General features: G+C 37.0%; 1 protein-coding gene across 1 annotated transcript; it reads left to right on the top strand.

Annotated features, from left to right (window-relative positions):
* Positions 1–68: 68 nt before the first annotated feature.
* Positions 69–20,305, top strand: PBLD (phenazine biosynthesis like protein domain containing). Its single transcript, XM_075505333.1, has 9 exons — positions 69–860; positions 3,203–3,302; positions 6,879–6,977; positions 7,522–7,631; positions 7,781–7,810; positions 8,338–8,426; positions 9,594–9,772; positions 11,571–11,633; positions 17,951–20,305. Exons 1-9 carry the CDS (start codon positions 777–779, stop codon positions 18,061–18,063), a joined length of 867 nt encoding a protein of 288 aa, XP_075361448.1. The 5' UTR covers positions 69–776; the 3' UTR covers positions 18,064–20,305.
* Positions 20,306–20,811: the final 506 nt, after the last annotated feature.

Genomic DNA, 20,811 nt, shown 5'->3' with positions numbered 1-20,811 from the left:
CCGGGGAGAAGCAGCGACGGCGCATGCGCGACGGCGCGGACGGAGAGTTCCCGCCTATTCCTTTCACAACTCCGGCTGCGGGGCGCCGGGGCGCATGCGCCCTAGGCCTGCGGTCACGCGGGGCCTGTGTTCGCTTGGCGCCAAGCGGGCTCTGAGCTGAGAGCTCGCGCGCGGCTGGGGCGGGTTGCGCGAGCGCTTCAGCGGGTGGTGGCCGTGGCGCGTGCGCGCGGGCGTCGCCCGTAAGGGCTGCCAGGGGGTCGGCTCACACAGGCGGCGGCGGTCGTGCCCTCGAGCGTGTGTCGCTCAGGGTGTTCGGCTCCCTCGGCTTGGGAGGGAGGATGGGGAAGGTCGTCCGCTATGGGTGCACGCAATGGCTGCCCGCGCCTTCTTGGCTTCGCAGCTGCGGGAAGCCCGCGGCAGGCTGGACCCAGGGGGAACCTCGCACGGCTCCTGCCTTCGTAAATGCCTCACCGCGGGACAGGCTGGGCCGGGCGCTGTGGTGGAAGGGCACGTTAGAGCGTTGTGGAGCTGGTAGCGAGCGATGCAAGAGGGAGGTTAAAATCTGTTTTCAAGAATTGTAAGCAATCGGTGCTGAGCGCTGGGGGTGTGGAAGGAGGCTTGAGTCCATGTACGTGCTCGGAAGTGACGGGAAGGGGCGCTGCTGGCTCCTGCCGTTAGGGAAATATTAACTTGGAGTTCTGCTATCATTTGGGGATAAAACGGGTTAGAAAGTACCTTGCAGAAAACAGCTTACGACTAAATAGGCACAAACGACGATGCAAATTCCCATTTTTACGGTTGATGCATTTACAAACCGGCCATTTTCTGGAAATCCTGCGGCAGTTTGTCTGCTTGAAAATGTAAGTTAAAAAAATAACTATTTATGAGGCACTGCAGTGGCATTTACCATTTTGTACTTGACCTGAGCACTCGGCACTGTATTAGACTTTGCTTCCTTTACTCAGGAGTTCTGCTTGCAAGCGTTGTTTGCTGTTGCTCCAGAATACAGAGAAATTAACACAGGGCTACTCTTTTTCCATCAGAACTATTCCAACAAGACACATTTTGTATTTTTTGTGGGTTTTAATTTTTTTTTTTTAAGGACTAGTTTTATTCTAACTGAGTTAAGTCAGAAAGAAATGGCTTAATTTCTTAAACCAATGGATTCAGAATGAAATCTCTGAAAGGAAATGCAATAACATAGAATCAGTACTCAGTAGTTTTTTAATTAAGTGTTAAAATGTGGGTTTTGGTTTTGGTGTCAGTCTTTTGTGTGGGTTTTTTTGCCCCTTTTTTCTCTCTTTAAATTTTTTCTCTTTCTATGGAAGGAAAGAGGGGGAGTATAGACCTGGATCTGAGTCTTTCACCTTTAGTGTGTCAGGTTTAGCTTTAGTCAAGTTTAAACAGCCAGTTTTTATTGCTTCAAAGTTGCACGGTAGTTTTAGTGCAACTGACAGTAGTCATCCTCCTCATCAAGGTGTTCTGAACAGTTGGTACTAATTGGTACACTGTTGACAATTTCTACCAAAAATTAATTATTAAGCTGGATTAGAAATTTATAGGCCTTATATTATTTGTATAGTAACACTTGATGAAAATTTTAAGTATGAAAATATATGTAGAGCAATCAGAGGCAATAGCTTGTACTCACAATATGAGTCCTTTCCAGATATTTCTAAGCCTATTGAGATCTCATACAATATAGCCTAATTACCAGATCAGCTAAAGGTATGTCTGAGAACATCTCATTTCAGAGGTATTTTTGGCCCCCTAAAATCTAAATACTCCATTTCAGAATGAACCTGCTTTAAAACTATGAGCTTCTAATTGCATTTTTATATTAATTTTACTTTATTACATTAATATATTGCGAGGGCAACTTATTTGCATATTGCCTTTGGAGTGTTGAGATTTTAAAGTTTTTTTCTACAGTACCTGGGGCTAGAGGCTTTAGTGTCAAAGCTGAGATTCAATTAAAGCTGAGATTCTAATTCATAATTTTATTCTAAGCTCCAAGAAAGTATGGTGGAGCTAGCAGCAATGTTGCTGTTCTCTGTTCCCTTCAGAGTCGCAGCAGATGCTTTACAAAAACCGTTGGGAGTAATGCAAGAATGGCGAAACAAGCTCTTTCTGTGTTTCAAAGTGCCACAGGATGGCAGTATTTCAATAAAGTTCCATTATTTTTAGTAACATTTTGGTTGGTCTTTGTTCTGGTTTAGTATCTACTTGTCAGTCAGAACTATTTTCCTGAGGAGAGATGCTTGTTACTGTAAAAAGTTAGAATGTTGTTTCATTGTATAGAATTCACTCTGTGAATACAGGTCTATGATGCACATCAGTAATTGTTTCGTATCTGTAGTATGGGATCATTGGCTGAAAAGGATTGAAGTTATTAAGGGAAATAAGTAAAGTGAGCAGGGCAAATTTTTATCTCTCTGAGGTTGAACCTGACCAAGTCCACTCAGTACTTTGTTTCATTTGTATTTCAATATTTTAAAGACCAGATTCTCAAACCTGGCCAGTCAGCATAATTGTGGGGAAAGAGCAATGGAACAAGGGTGAAGTAGAATTTTACACAATCACTACAACTCATGTATCCTGGGATCAATGTTCACTGGTTTAAATCTGCAGACAGTTAGAGCAGAATGTAGTGAGCTCCAGCATTTTTGTTTTTCGGTTTATCTCCCCTCAGCTTCTACTGACTTAGCGTATTGTTCCCATTGTTCAAAGAGTAGTATCGAGGGTACGGCCGTAAGTGCTGATCAGCCATCTTGGCCACTGCCCTAGCCAAGATGACTAGTACATACCTCTTGCTGGCATGGATTTTTCAGAATTAGAGAGTTGTAGTTCTTTTTAGCTTATATTAATAATGACTTCTCAGTGTGACTTTAATCATGACTTTTAAAAAATATTTATGTTCATGGAAAGACTGAGTTTAGCTTTTTTGGTGCTTTTATTTTCCATGTATTCCAAGAATTTGTAAACTAATAGGACAGATATTAGAAATGCCCATGTATCACAATGATTGAACTAGTTTTCCCGTTTTATGCTTAAAGTTTTTTTTACTCTCGGAAAGTATTTTGAACTAAAAATGAATCTATGTTTTATTACAATAGAAAATGAAATGACTATTTATTTGACAGAAAGTTTGATTCTGCGTTTTTTGGCCTGCTTTTAATTGGATTTGTTTTTTCATCATTAGGACTTGGATGAAGATTTGCACCAAAAAATTGCAACAGAAATGAACCTTTCAGAAACTGCTTTCATCAGAAAACTGCACCCTGGAGATGACTTTACCAAAAGTGAGTGGTTCTGTTTACCCACCAAAATCTCTTACAAGGGAATAGGAAGACATGGTGGGTGCATTTATAAGGAATTGTGCTAATTTGTAAGACAGCCAAAGCAAAATCTTGGGAGTTGTGATGTATCTTACTTAAGATAACAATAATAATAAGCCTTTTGTGTGTGGATTCTTTAAAGTATTTGTGCTGCATATCAAATTCATTTTACAGTACACAAACATTTATTATTCATAAATTAGACCATTTATTTTAGTGCCTTTTACTAAATAAGCAAGTTGTATACAGAAAATGTCCTAAAAATGCTATGCAAAGATCCTTCAATTAATACTTCCATTACTACTAATAATCTCTTGAGACAACTTCTTATTATATGAGCAGAAGAATAGAGAGAGCATGTGCTTATTCCATACGCACCAGACTGCGAAGTGAGTAGAATCTGGCTTGGCTGTTCAGGAAATCATCACTGGGGTAACTGTAAGCTACTATTTGAGTTTGTCGCAAAATCTCGTAAGCTGTTTGTGCAGCCAATACTGAAAAATACGGGTTTCCAACAAAACTGGGAAATCTGAAGTTGCCCAAATTAGGCTGCTCATTTGATTGGTTTGAGTGGAGGCACTTCACTGGTGTTCTTTGATAGGGCACGTATATATGATGGGAGAGGAAATGGAGAGAAAATGGAGAGACAGTAGACAAGATAGAAAATATCAGACAAATACAGAGTCCGGTCAAAATCACTTTGGATTAGTTTTCAGCTGAATCAGTTTGCTGAATCTGCTCACTTTGCAGTTATGTGGTGGCATGAGCCAAGGGGCTGGAACCCCACTAGCCTGGAGTTATATTCCAGGTTAAGGTATCACGTTGGCATGCCCTTGCTTTGGTACAACATAAGCAAGATATAAGGCAGAGATAAACAGCTTTGGGGTTATCAGCTGTCTGAAAGAGGCCCTAGAACAGTATGCAAAGAAACTGTTCTTTATCATTTGATTGTTTGTTCAGGGAGTTGGATTTTGTATGGTCTCTGCACTTAAAGAGAATTTTCTTAAAGTAATAACTATCATCGCTTACTCCTATTTTTAATAAACTGGAATTTGTTTTAGGCTTCGACTAATTGCTTCAATCAAGAAGTGGTAATACTTTTCATTTTTCACGTTAACATTTTTCATGTTAACACCTTGCCAATATGTTTAATACATTTATTTATTTTCAAGTCATCCATATCCAACAGCATATAAGAGGCCAGCTTCTTTCTCATTAAAGTGCTTTTGATATTAATAGGAGTAGAGTTTGTGACATCAGATCCACACAGCTGCTGAAGAGGTGCACAGTTTTTTCAAAGGAATTTAGTCACTGCACTATACCTGAAAATGTGTGTATTGAGGGGTGGTGGGAGCGAGAGGAGATCAGGAACATCAGAATGTCATTTGTGAGACTGTCATCTGCTTCTACACATTAATTGGTGTCATAAGGGCTCCTGGACAAAGAGTATGTTTTTGCAGGAGTGTGAGTTTGTGATCAGTGCATTTCACTTAATGTAGATTTTTAAAAATCTACATTATTTTAGGGATACATTGATTTATAAGAGTACAAAATGTCTTCTCAGTCTGAGTACAGCTGTATGTCTCGAGCATCCAGGCAGGTGTTCTGAGTCACAGAGCTTGTCAGTCTCTTGTCGGTCATGGCTGACTCCACTTCCTCCTGCTTTCAGCCACAATTTCCACTTGGGGGAGTGCATTAACACCACAGGGCAGGCTCAGAGCTGCGTTCTTGTCTGCCCTGTTTCAGAGCACTTCTCTGCCATGTCCGTTAGTTTCATCCACTAGGTTTTGTTGGGATTCTATTTGTTTTCATTAGATAGGGGACTGACTTTAATGCACTAATTTTTCACAGGGGCAATGAGAAGACTTGTTTGGGTTTTTTTTTTAATTTGTTTGTTTCATTTGCACCTTTTAGTTGTGTTTGTATGGTAATTATTCACTTGAAAGATATTTTCATAAACATTATCTTAAATGCTGTGGTGTAAGAACTATGCAAAAGCTACAGGAAACCAAGTATAGTGCACTTGGGTTCCAATTTTTTTAAACAACAAATAGAAATATGATTTCTAGTGAAATTAAGGGTTAGTATACATTAGAGGCTTTTACCAGACTTGACTGGTGGTTTAAGCAAAATAATTCATAACTGACCTAGCTCCGATACTGGTTCCATTATACCAACAAAACTATCTTTAACCCCTAAAGGGTAACCCAGCCTGCAGGTGTATAGCGATCACGACTGTGACTTCATAGGATTCCCTAATGCACAAGGACATGGAGGCTTTACCTTCTAAATTCTCTACTATATTACAGATTACCGCAAATACCACAAAAATCACCACTAGCAAGTATACCTATGATTAATAAAGTGAATACATATCTCTCTCAAAAGCTACTACAAATTATTATCAGTGATCAACAGTATAGCAGGAATCAATAATAGCAGCAAGAAGCATGTATGTAATATTACAGGTTACGACAAACTTATCACTAGTCAATAATCAAACTTATCAATAATATAACAGTACATATACTTATGATAGATTACATATATGTATATATATGGTACCAAGCACATTAAACAGATTCCAGGGGGGAGGACAAACAGATGCCAGAAGGGGACCCAGCCATCCCAGAAGTGGGAGGGCAAGCCAAACCGAGCCCAGAAGTGGGCCCAGAGGGAGGCCAGTAAAATAGCAGAGTCCCACTTCAAACATGATCTGTGTCATGGAGTTTGGAGTCAGCCGTGTGTCCCTGGCAAGGGTCCATGATCTTGTAGAAAGTTCATGCAGACCTGTTTAAGAAAGGGAAAAATATACACAGCACAGAAAGTTCTCGGAGAGAGAAGCTCCATTTTAGATAAAAATTAAGTAATTTTTATATCATAGAGACATAAGAGAATGTAGGACACCACAACTTCAAGAAGCCAATAGATACTGTCAATTTCTATTTTTCACCTGGAGCAAGCAATAAATAGTTGATGATGTTTTCTATTCTCTCAGACCAATTTTTATTTTTTCAGACTGTTTTTCTGTTCTTTCGGTTAGAGCAGCCAGTGGCAGTTACAGGTTCTTACTTTCTCAGGATGTTTTCCCCTTCTTCCAGACTATTTTTCACCTTTACAGGTGATAAGTTGCTGTTACAGTTTGTTGGTTTTGTGCTTATCAATGGTATCTCAGCATGTCTCCCGTTTCTAGCTGCACAGCAGCACCTTGAAGGTGCCACCTGTGCTTCTCAGGGTGTTTCTGGTTCACAGGCCTAGTTACCAGGCCGGCAGGCATGTCCACTCTGCAGCTCCTTTGCTCTTGTAACAAAGTAGCTTTCCTCTGTTAACAGTAGACTCCTGTTGTTGACCTGACTCAAAAGCAATAGCTATTCCAAAAATCAGTACAAAAGAGGTTCCTAAAAGTGTGTTTAAGACCAAGACTGATTATAACATACATTTTGATTAACTGAAATGTCATCACTCTGTATAAAGGTTTGTAATAAATTGAAGAAATAGACTTCTTCCACTTAATAATGCTAAATAAACTTTATTTTCAAGGTTCCTGCTTTGGACTCAGATGGTTCACCCCAGCCAATGAAGTTCCTCTTTGTGGTCATGCTACGCTTGCAGCAGCTGCTGTGTTGTTTCACATACAAAGTATGTTTATAAGCTATTTATTACTATAACTTGTTAGAAAATTTACCTCTAATTAAGAAGATCTCTATTTTCTACAACAAAGGCAATTAAATATTCAGAATATTTAGAGAAGACATATGGAGATACCTTAGGTATTGTCTTTTACAACTGCTCTGTAATTATAAGGTTGTAGTCAGATGCCTACACTTGGATTCTGATGCCCTACTATTACTCTTATTTAAGAAAAGTGCTAAATATGCAAATGTCATCTGGGAGAGGTACAGTAGAATTTGATTAATAGGGAATATTGCTCTTTCTGTTAAAAGAAAATTCCCATTCATTCTAGGAACGTGCAGGAAAGATTCACTGGCAATTGCTGTGTTTATTAGCCTCAGCACATTATTTATTGAGTTAGTTGGGAGTTCTGTCTCACAATACAGGTTTACTGGAGTTATTATATTTTAGCTGCATAGCTAACTTTTTCTGAATGTGAGCTACTCTAAGAGCTATAACAATTTAGATTCAAATTCTTACGTTTGATAATGTTGCAATGTTCTCTCTCTAGAAAACACAAATTCAGTTCTCACGTTTATGACACTGAGTGGGGAATTAAAAGCCAGACATGTGGAAGATCATATTGTCCTGGACTTACCACTTTACTTAACCTACCCACAGGTCAGTCAAAATTTTATTCATTAAAGGCTTTCAAGGAAAAGTATGTGTTTATGTTTGTATGGGTATGTAAGTATATCTGTCTATATTTCGATAGATACATATATATATATATGTTCTATTTTTTACAGTGTGGTTTTTTTTTGCTTCAGGTACTTCAGGAAGTAGAAGAGTTAATAAAGGTAAAAAGAGAATCTATATGTGGTCTTAGAAGCACGTTTATAATAGCTATACTTATTTTTATATATTAAAGTGGCTGAAAAGTGGCACCATGGCATTGCTTGATGTACTCCTGAACTTGAAACACTAAACTTTAAAGGTCTGAGTCATGCAGCTCAAGAAATGGAATTCTCCAAAATGCTGCAGTTGAACTTTTGTCTCCCACTACCATTGACTGGTGTGTCAGTATTTATTTCAGTGGCATTTCCAGCCTACTGTATGCATGTGAGGGCAATCTGGTGTCCTTGTCCTCTTCTAGGTCTCTGAATTTCTTTCCACATTGACATATGCAGAGCTCTTAGCACCTACCCATATCCATTCACGCACTTAGTGCATGTACTTTTCTTGCTTGCATGTATTGAGGGCTGCATGAAAGACTTTGTGTAAGCCCTGTTCTAGCAGGGCATTTGTTCAACAAAAATGTTAAGGAAATAATATTTCATATTCCAATGACGATGTTTTTCTTTTTCTCCTTTAACTTTTCCACCAGGCAGCTGTTGGTGACATGATTGTTCAAGATGTCCGTTATTCTCCTGACACAAAGAAACTCTTAGTGCGCCTCAGTGATGCCTATGAAAGGTGTCTTACACTTTTTTTTTAAAAAATAATCAAGTGTGCAGAAATTTAGTCTGCTTGTTTAACGTCTATTCCTTACATACCAGGCTCTTTTATCTACTTTTAAAACAGGTAGATATTAAAAACTTTAATTTAAACTCCTTTGTCAAATAGTTATTTTATCTTCTCATGTGAGTTTATTGAACCTGCAAAGCTGAGTAAGATCAATCTGAAATCTATCTCCAAGAAAAGGAGGTGTAGGAAACAGTTTTAACGATGGTGTATTTTCCCCATCCATCTGAGTAAAAAAATGATCCAGTAACCTAGCAGGAAATTAGGAGTCTTGCTTCTCAAATTAAGAAGTAATAGTTGCATAGCTATAGAGGTCTGCTTAGTGAGACAGGGCACATTGACAGTATGCCATGGATTCTTATTCCCATTTGACTGTAATCTGCTTACGCATACTTAACAGCATCATAAGTAGCTTTATAGAGGAAATTCCAATTCAAATGATTTCAAAGCATTTGTTAATCTCAGAGAGCTGAATTTCATTGTTAAGTCAAGTATGATTTGGATATATATTGCCAAAACAAATTCATTAATCAGGCCAAATTACTATTATTTTCACTTGAAGTTTGGCCTAGCTGATGTTTAAAGATTGGACTAGTGGGGAGATGGAAATATTCTCAGCTAGAGTGCTTATTATTTTTACTCTTTCAGACTTTATTTTGTAGGGAGGTATCTGCAACTTCACAGACTTGAGACTGTTGTAGAATGCTTTAGAATCCTGTGAAGATCTGAATGGTGTTAGTTGTTTGCTTGCTCTGAAAGGATGTGGAGTGCTTACTCTTTGCATTCTGTAGTGATGAAGTATTTCTTTCAATGATTAAAATGTTGAAACAGAAGTGTGCATTTTTGTAGCTAATATTCCAGGATGCTCTGTTTTCAGAAATAAATAGGAAATGCATGGCTTGAACTTTTTTTCTCTGCTCACTCGGAGTGTGTTATATTCAGGGTAGTCTTCTGTCAAATGACATTGGGAGGACAATGCTAGGAATTCTGTCTCCTCTGACATTTTACCATGGCTGTTTTGGGATTGTAGAGAAGACTATCTTGTAGTTTTCTTTTCAATACTTAAATTAATGTAAAATGAAGAATATGGACTATTAAAATTCTATAATTATATTCAAGGTCTGTGTTGGAAGAACTGCAAGTGAGTGCACAACGCTTTTTGTCAGCTGAAAAGACGGGAAAGGTGAAAGGAATCATACTCACTCTTAAGGGAAATTCCAGTGGAAAACGTGAAGGCCATGATTTTTACTCCAGATATTTTGCACCTTGGTATGGAATTCTGGAAGACCCTGTTACAGGTGTGTGTTTGTGTGATAAGCAACTCTTACTCTTGTTTCAGTTCAATTAAAAGGTTCTTGTCAAACTTCATTAATCTGTTTTTGTACTTTGGAGTCTCTCTTCAAAATTACTGTTTTGTATGGACAGCGGGAGTGTGCTCATTAAACTGAAAACTTTCATGACCGATGCCAACTCATTCAGAAAAAATCAGCTTCTTGCTATCATCAGGCCAGATATTCTTGTGTCTTTTTCAGATCTTTTCCCTGAAGTATTCCAATTAGAGAAAAGTGAGAAACTAGTTTGATGTCGAATGAGTATTGCAGTAGAAGTTCATATCCACTTCTAATGGTGTTCTGTATTTTTTTTTCACTTCAGCTGAGATCTCTAGTTTCATGACACTTACTGTGGATATTCTCAGGCGTATGAGTAATATGAGCTCAGCTAGTTGTATGTTTAGGGACAGAAAGACTAGTTCTCTGCCTGTTCCTTTGATGTTCCACTCATTAGGTGTGATGATGATTGCTGCAGAATGATGTTATTTACTTAGGTACCAGTTAATCACAGGTTAATTATTAGTCAGCTGAGAACTGAGACAAAAATGTTCATTAAATGTTTTGCTAAATAAAGACACAACATTCTTTGTTGGAATAATGCTTATTCAGCACTCCTAGCAGAAAGCAAGCTTTACAAAGAAATATAAGCCATATATTCTGTTATTTTTTTAAGCTTTCAGTTCTGCTTTCCTGATAAAGCTGAGGGTAGAGTCTGGTAGACTTATCCCAGAGCTCATTCCTTAGGATTTCTGGGAAGGCTAGTATTGCTATGTAGGAAAAGCTAGAAGTTTCCTGAATCTTTGAGATTTTTCTAGGCTAGTTATAGCTCACTATTGCTTGTCTTCCATCTTTAAGTGTCCTTTCTTTTATAGAAATAAATCTTTTTATTGTATTGCCAAAGTATACTTTTAACACTGTTATGGCTTTGTATTATATTTCTTTTGTAATGATTTCTTAATAATGCTACATGTCCTGGTGTCCTTGAGCCCTGATAATTACAGTTACTTCGCAGCAGGGTTTCCAGCAGAGAGTGTCTTTGCCCCTAGCTGCTAATGTAGACTGAAGCAGCATTTCTAGCTATGAATCTGAGAAGTCATCCTAAGTTTTTAAGCCATCTGTTGGTCAGGAAACAAGAAATGGTCTTTTAGTTTTCAGAAGCTGTGGTGAGACCGTAAAGATCTCCGTGAGTTACATCCTGATACTTACCAGCATTTAACACTGAAAAAAACTGTGAGGTTTTGTTGTGAAAACTGTAAGGAGAGGAAATGCTTTTGTTTTTACACAGTGACTTCAACCCACCTGTTCCTATTATTAAAAAATAGCCAAAAGCCTGTTCAGATTTTTGATGGGTAGCTGTTCATGTTCCATTGAATAACGTCATGTTTAGATGAATAATATTTTGAATTTAGTATTTTGAGATCCTATTATTAGGAAACTTCACTTTTGGTGAACAAATGAATACTTTGGCTCAAGTATTTTAATCAGTACTATTTGTTATTCCTACCAAGTGTGGCTAATCATGAAGCCCTCACCTAGGCAAAATTTCCATTGAAGCCAGAGGATGAGGAAGTAATAATGCTTTATCGTAAATAAATGAAATGTTAAAATCTTAAGTTCTGTCTGCTGTGCAAGCTCTTGGGTGTTTTTGCCCTAGACACACATGTGGCACTTGATTTGTTTATGGCATTTACATTTTGAATGTGCTGGCTCTATAAAGTAGTGATTCTAATTTAATTCTGTACTTTGTTTTCCAATTTCTTTTAAGGATCTGCCCATGCTGTTTTAAGCAGCTACTGGTCAGAGCAGCTGGGGAAGAAAGAAATGCTTGGTAAGAGAAACCGTTTTCTTGCAAAGCTGCCCATTTATGTAAAAGCTACTCACTAAAAAAGAAAAAGTTATATTATTACTACAATCCAAGCTGTAGCAATAACTCCCTATCCATTTCCTCAATATGAATAGAATATCATGTAATATTTTGTGTGTGAGGTAATCTTTAAGAAATTGCTTGCTTTCCTTCCCACCAACATGACACATCATGCCTGCAGGGAGTTTGAAGTCTCAGTTTCTGAATCGTAACTCTGCAGTTAATTTTTGATCTCAGCTTTTGGATTTTAGCTCTGACCTTTCAAAATAAATGAAGCTTGGTGAACTTCAGATGATGTTGGTTTTGTGTTTTGATTGAATTTTACTTTACTTCTTGGTCTTTATGGCTTGCACTTTGGGCATTTGGAACAGGTATTGGTATTTTCATTCACTGTGTACTTTTCAGTAGAATTTGGACAGTGTTTTCCTTTCCCTTCATGTATATCAAGATGAGATTGAAAAAGTCATATGGTTTCTGCCTGATTTTGGAATTTTCTTGAGAATTACTCCAGACTAATCCCTTCAGTGCCTTCTTTAGGAAACTTAGGGTTTAGAATAGCTAGTGGTGTTATAGCTAGATAAGAAGAGATAACGTATTTTTAACATTCAGATTCTACTTACAGAATGTGCTTTATGGTACAGATTTTTTTTCTGGTTTCTGATATGTCTGTGTATTTAGGTATGAAGATCAGTTTTCCTCAGGATGATGATCTTTTACACGATAGCAAGGAAGGATATAAGAAAGAATAAGTCAGTTACGTTACAGGAACAGAAAGAACTTGAGTGATGTTAAATGTATAAGAATGGGGACAAGATACATGAGCATGGGCAAATTTTTTTTGTTTGTGATTTTATTTGCAGTCTTACTTTTAAATGATTAAGCCTTAAAGGAATTTGAGATGACTGGACCTCTGAAGTCAAAGAACAGATTTATTGGTATTCTTTCAATCAATGAAGTATGCTTATTAGATTACATATTTATTGTTAAGCAAGAAACTGAAGAACTTGGTGGAAAAAAATGAGAGAAACTGTTAATACATGACAACCCTAGATAAAGAGGCATTGGGTGTCTGTTTGCTTCTCATGTTTCTAGTGCTTTGCCAGAGTATGGAAGAGCAACAGAAGCAATACAAAATACACTAGTCCCTATCTGGTTCCCTAAGAGGGGGCAGGGATTACAATTCTTTCGTGTACCTGACAACAATTAAGTCTTTGGTAACATTTAGTTTAGAACAGAGGTTGCATCCTTGATCTAATAAGGTTCCTTGTCCATAAAAGTAAACGCTTTTCCAAACAAACAGCTACCTTGAATATAAGCCTTCCTATATTTGGTCGAATGAATCTCAAAATGGATTTTCTTGAAAATGATAAATTCTTTAAAGGATCTGTTTGCGCTCCATAGCTCACTATGGTAATCCACAATGACTGAGACCTTCTCCATCGTGAACTGAAGGAAGGGTTTAACATTCTGTTCTGAAGATCTCATATTTGCATTTACATCACACAAATCTGTAATAGTTTCCATAATGTTGGGGGGAAAAATCCTAACATATTTTCTGAAGAGGAGAAACTGTCTTTGGTAATGGCATCCTTATGGGCTGGCTGTTTCTCACAAGATTTTGACATTTTCAGATGTTAATGTGGAATTTAAAACTCTTCCATGCCATCTATAGACACTGCTTCTTTAAGTAATCAAACAGACAGGAATTCTGTCTGTATTTTTAGATGATACTTTTTACCTGGTTTGCATTTTCATGTATTTTGTATCTACTGTGCCATTTCCTCTTTTAGAGAAACTACCTCAAGCAGCAAAGGCAGTTGATACTGTAATCAGCTTCTCTAATGTGTTTAGCACAAAAAAAAGTCCTATCTTCCCACAAGATAGATTTTTGTTTTTTCGTATTTCATGCGTATATGTCCTCAAACTTCTTTTGTGATAGAAATCATACAAAACAGATTTAAAGAGAACATGTTCATTTGACGTCTGATCAACATGTGGTCTCTACATGTTTTAATGTGTGGTCTCTACAAGTTTTTATGAGAAATAACTTTTCCTTACATGCATGTGACTGAGGGGTATCAGGTAGTACTGGGCAAATTCTATTACCAGTGAGATTATTTGGAAAAGATGGTTGGCAATCAAGAAGATTCCATATCACCAAAGATTAATAAATAAGAGCATCTTTTGTCTTTTTAGAAACCTTTGTGGTACTGTCATGGTTTAACCCCAGCCGGCAACTAAGCACCACACAGCCACTTGCTCACTGCCCCACAGTGGGATGGGGGAGAGAGTTGGAAGAGTAAAAGTGAGAAAACTCGTGGGCTGAGATAAAGACAGTTTAATAGGTAAAGCAAAAGCCGTGCATGCAAGCAAAGCAAAACAAGGAATTCATTCTCTACTTCCCATGGGCAGGCAGGTGTTCAGCCATCTCCAGGAAAGCAGGGCTCCATTATGCGTAATGGTTACTTGGGAAGACAAACGCCATCACTCCGAACATCCCCCCATTCCTTCTTCTTCCCCAGCTTTATATGCTGAGCATGACGTCATATGGTGTGGGATATCCCTTTGGTCAGTTGGGGTCAGCTGTCCCGGCTGTGTCCCCTCCCAGCTTTTTGAGTACCCCCAGCCTACTCGCTGGTGGGGTGGTGTGAGAAGCAGAAAAGGCCTTGACTCTGTGTAAGCACTGCTCAGCAATAACGAAAACATCCCTGTGTTATTGACACTGTTTCCAGCACAAATCCAAAACATAGCCCCATACTAGCTACTATGAAGAAAATTAACTCCACCCCAGCCAAAACCAGCACAGGTAGCTTTTGTAATATCCAGCACCTTTTATTGCAAGAATACAGGAAGATTTTCTTCTGTAAAATGAAAGATCTGTTAGTTCCAAAATAGGTCAGATAAGAATATAAAAATGAGGAACATTAAATCTATTGTCAGATCTCTCTGGGTATTGTGACCTCTAGGAGGAGGTCAGCTGCATCTCTGCTGAAGTATCAGACATAATTTCCTGTGTTTGGGTTCTCCATGCTTTTATTAGACCAAATTGTCAAACAACAACCACCCCTGTCAACTACAAAGAGAATTTTCCAGTCTTTTTACAAGGTGAAATACTTTATGATTTTTCTTGAAACTATATACATATCCTTGAATTTAAGTTGAGTGTAAAATCAGAGTTCAGTATCAGTCCTTGCCTTTTTTTTTTATTGGAAGAGTCTCTGCAATATTTAAAAAATTCTAATCTCTCATACCAGAAGTATAGACTTTCATAATTGCTAATGAATGCAATATTTAGCAACTGTCTCTGTATCCAGCCCTTCACGTAGTTTTCACATTTCTAATATAACATTTATAAACCTGCATAAGGAATTGGATATAACCAAACAGATTATAGAGGACTTTCCAAATTATTGTGAAGAGAAGGAGCTTTATCCAGGACAATTTTTCATCTCAGGTGAAGCTAGAGGAATCTTTCTGTACCCGTTTACTTCAGACAACTGTATTAATTTGTGGGGAAATTTTGGTTCTTGTTACTACCTTTAACTTCTCTGATTCCTTCCCAGTACAGAACAGGCTTATAGCATTTGAGTTGTTGGGTTTTGGTTTTTTTTTTGCGGGTGGGGCATCAAAACCCAACCAAACCCCAAACTTTACTTTGATAACTGTAAGATTATACTTTCACAAATTTTGCCAGGATTTCTTTCAACACAGTCTGTCCCATCTTCTAACTTTTCAGTCTCCTCACTTTGGTGGGTTTTTTTGTTTGTTTGTTTGGTTTTTTTGTGAAGAAGTTGCTTTATTCAAGTAGAATATATCTACCTGTATTTAAGTTTTTGCTAATTTGAATTCTCATGCAGTGAAGAGTTTTGCAGAGTTGTAATTGCAGCTTTCTTCTTTCCCAGGTAATCTCAACATACAGATTGACCACATCAGATTTATATACAAGTGTAACATTTCTGCCAAAGGAGGGGTGTTTCCCTCCATCAATCATCAGATTTATCCACCTTCTTTCTTAGAATTAAAAAAAAGTCTTGGAGATCTTAACTTCACTTAGGTTAAGGAACAAGCGCTTCTTCCATCAGTCCTTTTATAGGGTTTAGAAATTCAACCAAAATAATGGTGATTTCTAAAAATAGAGATTTGTACAAGAGTGGCACTTGTTCCTGAGTTAATGGCATTATGATGATGTCGTGAAGAAAATCTGTTACTCCTCAAATTCTGTAAGCAATGGTCATTTAGATACATTTAGGCTGATAAGAAGCTCCTCGGAACAACAGGATAATATTAGTACAAGGCCACTGGCCACCTTGTGAATGCAGTGGTGCATGATTCTGTGATATCAGCATGCTCAATCTCATGGTTCTTGTACCTACTCTTAAACTTTCCTCTGTCTCACATTAATCACAGAGGAGTTCAGGGCACTGTGAATTCAGCTGTTATGTATTATTTCTATGGATCAGAATGTACATATTTGTTTTTATACAAAACGTATAAAATGTATATGTAGTATGAGATATTCCTAATAAATACAGACATGGAATGGATGTGCAACAACTCTGATCCAAAAGGTGAGTGCACATCAGAGGTGCTTGAATGTCTCTGGAGACACTGCTATTAAATAGTGTGAAATATCAATGCTTCTGTGTGAGAGAAAGAAAAGATCAAGTATTATTTTCATATAAGCTTGGGTAAAATTTTCTTCTGTGTTCTATTTTTTTTCCTCTTTTCCTCTACTTCGAAGGTTTCTTTAAAAATAAAAAATGGACCAGTATCAAAACAGTCTCAGTAATCCTGCCATGAAACAGACAGCACTGGTTCCACATCTAAAGAAAGAAAAAAAAAACCCAACCAACCTCTGAAGATTTGAAATAATTAATCTCTTTTATTTAAATCTGCTATCATGAAGGAGTGGGAGAGTTTAGCTGTGTATCCCCACTTGGCAAGAATAATTGATCAAATTTAGGTCTGGATCTTTAAGTGTCCAAAATATTCCCATTACCTCATACATAGATGTTGTTCTGAACAATATCTTAGTTGAAATCTCTAAGTTAATCTCTAATCACTAAGTTAAACAATATCTAAGTTAAAAACAGTAACTAGTAGTTCTATAAATGGAAAATAACAGAAAGTATCAATATCAATCTTTCTGTAGCTCCTGTTTCCACTGTTTTGGAGTGTTTGCTTTGTCTGAGAATCTGATATCCTGTTATAAGGAAGAGGTTTGTCAGCTGTGGCTGAGAAATTGTTTTAAAGTGTACAGTATGCATGCCATCTGTTAGAGATCCTATGCTCTGTTGGGATCTGAATACAATCTCTACCCAATTTACAAATTGTGGATTTGTGAGGAAAAACATGCCCTTTGGCTTTGAACAACTTTTGTAGTAGTTGGAAATTCATTGAGTAAGGAGATGGTGAACATTAATGCCTCGTCATCCATTTACAGCCTTTTACAAAAACAACACTATATGAAACTCAAACCTTTGCTAAATGCCATCTGAACCAGACCATTTTCTGATCAAGTAGTTATGCAGCTAAAATTGGACTGCTGAACAAGTCTACACACTCAGTATGCTAAGTGAGCATTATCGTCCCACCTGTATATGACTAAACAGTTTAAGCAAAAGTTTAGTTTTGTAATTATTTACAAGTGGAAGGCTATTTCTACTTAAACTTTATCCAGCAGTATTAAATGATATATTCAGGATTATATAAATCAGTATCTGTTCCTGTCTATGTAAGAATTTGGTCTCAGTTTGTGACAGCTGAAGCAGCATCTTTGCTTCTTTGTAGACTTTTTCCACTGGCTGTTTGAGTTTTATTTATCCATTAGCTAAACACATTCTTTGAACCTAGTATCTACCTCAGATGTTCAATACCAGTAAAGTATTATTCATTCTTATGCAGATAACACTCGGTGTTCTTCCTTCTTACCTACAGAAACTGTCTATCCCATGAATGGGAGAATTCAAGACTTCTGTAGATATACAAAGGAAGCTTGGTTGGCTACATCACAGCAAACTGTCCTTCACTGCTTGTATTAACTAGCATCTGTCAGACTCAATAGACAAGTTCTAGTCTGAGATACACCCTCAGCTAATCTTAATCTGTAAAGACAATTCATCCAGGGTGTCCCTGGTACAGTCTTGCCCTGGTGCTGCTTGCTTTCTGGAGACAGAGGCCTCATTTCCCTGAGGAAATGATTTTTAATATTTTTTTTTTAATTTTTAAATAATTTGTGACAGGTACTAGTTTTTTAACTGTGGATTCTTCTTTCCATTTAGCTTTTCAATGTTCCCACCGTGGAGGAGAGTTGAAGATTTCACTGCGTAATGATGGAAGAGTTGACATTGCAGGGCAAATTGCTATTGTATTAGAAGGAAACCTGACTTTCTGAAGAAATTTACACTAATAATTTCATCTCCCACACCTTCCAATTATTCATATTATGCTGATTATATCTTAGCTCTAGGCAGTGGATCACCACTGTCCTCAAAAGTCTTTGATCACTTATTGTCCATTTTTAAAATTGCTTGAAAATACTCACTTCTAATCTTCAAGATCCTTGGTATTGTTTTGTTCACTTTCATCTTGCTACTTCATATGTGCACTGACCTCAGAAAATGCCCAAGGACAGCTATCTTGTTTTTCTGCTTTTAAATTATTCTTTTCTTTATTTCTGAATTCCATGTTAAAAGCAATTCCTGCTTCTTGGATTGAATTGTAAACTTTTCTGATTGATAAAATAATCAAAATTTTTCCATACTCAGTCATTCTCCATGAAATCCTACTACAGTCCTTTTAAAAAAAAAAAAAAAATCAATCTTCTCTGCCATATATTGAAGTGATGCTCGTATGTTCATTAATTTACTTGAATTAAAATATGAAAAAAAAAAATATTTAGAAATGTGCTTTATGGTTCCCTTTTATGAACAGTATTTTTCAAAGATGAATGGTATTGCAGTGACTCGTAGTACTGATGCTTGGTCAATATTTTAAATTAAAGTTTTATCAGAAAGATTTAAGATATTGACAGAGTGATGCACATAAAACTGGTTAAAATCTGAAAGAAAACTTTATTGGTTACAGCAATATCATTTACTTTTCAAAGACTGAATATTTGCTCCTAAATTAAAAGTTTGTTCTGTAATTTTCTTCATGAAATGTACTGCTTCAGATTTTGTCACTTTTTCCTTTAGTGTTCTCATCTTTCTCTGGATTTATTAGGAATATTGAACTGTTTCAGTTACTCTAGCTGAAACTCTGTTTTCCCTTTCAAATCACTTTTGTCCTAAGCTTTGCTTTAGTTCTTTGCCTTTGCAATATTTCAGGATAAAGTATTTCAAACTCAAAGGCATTTTCATACTGTGGGAACAGCTGGATGTCGGCCCTTTATAAATGCTGAGGAACTTAGTTGTGCCACGTTCCCCTATTTCCAGTTATTTTGAATTTTATCATAACTTGTAACTTACATCTTACGTAAGCCTGAGTAGCTGAAGGCAAGTAACAGTGTGAGAATCCTAGGATTCATTTGAAATAAAAGTTTCTAGCTCCTGCTGTTACACAGAACACACTGAAAATATGATTTAAATGCACTACAAAGCTCAAGAGCTAGGTGGCAAGCAAAAGTAACCGCCAAATGGAAATGCATGTTCTTCTGTATTCCATCTTTCTGAAGTTCATGGACCTGAAAAGTGATCTATAAACATGGACTTGTCATCAGATGTGAGATACGGCTATCGAGGCAGCTTAACAGCAATGTTGCAATGGCATATTTAGCAGCCACCTTGACCTTGCCTTCTCACAATGCAAACTGATCACTTTCTGGCTAGTGATCTGGATCTTCTTGAGGAGCAATACTGTGAGCTTGCTTTGCTGCATTTGCTGCTATCTGCTGGCTTATACAAAGAGTGATTCTGGCCTATAATCTGAGATGCTTTGTAAAAACAACCCTCCTTAAGAATATAAATGAACTAAAGAAGCAATTATTGTTCACCTGTCCACATTTAACAAATAGACAGTACAATTATTTTTTTTTACTCGAGGGGACTAATAATGAACAAAGCCCAGTAAACTTTGAATATACTTGCTATCTAAATTTCCTGACTGAACCAATATCTTTGCTGCTTAATGCATTTTTTTTATAGTTTACTACTACTACTTTATTTCTGTTCAGGATAGAAAAATCACCAGAGCTCAGGTGGGAGACTATGCAGTAATGTGTTTGTAATCAACAGATTAGTTAATCAGCTATGATTTATTAGATGAATTAATTATACCTGATTGTGCAGTTCTGCTGCATAAATGGAGCTTTAAAGGAGTTATTTTATTAATCATCATTGTGCTAATTGCAGACACTTACAGAAGGATTGCTAATTAAACATGCAACCATATGCAAAACAAGCAAGGCTGCTGAGAATGGCAAGAAAAAGAGCACTCATTTTCTGAGTAGCAACTTTATTCTCATGAAATATTGTGTAGTTGACCTGGTGATCCTAATTACTCACTAAGACTTATTTTAATACATTGCACATGTATTAAAATGTATCTTTTATTTTCAGTCACGGTAAAGGAAATTAATTGTTGTGACAAATTCTGTCCATCTTTTCTAGTGCAAAAAATAGGTTGTGCAAACTTCAAATAAAATTATTTAGAACTTGTGTGGCCTTGTTTCACATTTTCATGCAAAGGATTTACCTGTTGGTTTTATTAGCTGTATATAGTTGGTCTAACTTAACTATCTTAAGTTTGAGCAAGATCCTGAACGCTAAGTTACCTTAGCACCAAATGAAATGTCTGATTACATTTGAAGTGAGAATTCAGACTCAAAATCACATGAGTTTCACATCAAGAAAAAGAGAAACACAGTGATGTTTAGCTAAGTTAATTTCTAAAAGCCAGTTAGCATGGAAAATGTGGAAAGGAAGCAGTACTTAAAGGTAGATTTCTGTGAAGAGACTATTATAATTTAAATAAACATTAGTGCCACGTGATCTTCAACCTATGCAGCACAATTTTTAGGTTCTTTTAATGCTAAATACAGTCTTTGAGTGCTATAGAATTTCACACAGACTTCATCACCGTGGACTTTCCATGGACTCTTTTCATGCAAGTTGCTAGGCCTTCCTCATTAATTAAATAAAAG

Source organism: Mycteria americana, chromosome 6 (genome assembly GCF_035582795.1).
Source record: "Mycteria americana isolate JAX WOST 10 ecotype Jacksonville Zoo and Gardens chromosome 6, USCA_MyAme_1.0, whole genome shotgun sequence".
Taxonomy (NCBI): Eukaryota; Metazoa; Chordata; class Aves; order Ciconiiformes; family Ciconiidae; genus Mycteria; species Mycteria americana.
Note: the sequence above shows the minus strand (reverse complement) of the source record. Positions and strands in the feature narration are given on the sequence as shown.

What these genes read in the sequence shown, in the direction of transcription:
- PBLD (XM_075505333.1), top strand. Translation starts at nt 777, where the DNA reads ATGCAAATTCCCATTTTTACGGTTGATGCATTTACAAACCGGCCATTT. An exon ending in TGTGTTGTTTCACATACAAA is followed by an intron (nt 6,978 to 7,521) that starts GTATGTTTATAA and finishes TTCTCTCTCTAG; the next exon opens with AAAACACAAATTCAGTTCTC. An exon ending in TCTGGAAGACCCTGTTACAG is followed by an intron (nt 9,773 to 11,570) that starts GTGTGTGTTTGT and finishes ATTTCTTTTAAG; the next exon opens with GATCTGCCCATGCTGTTTTA.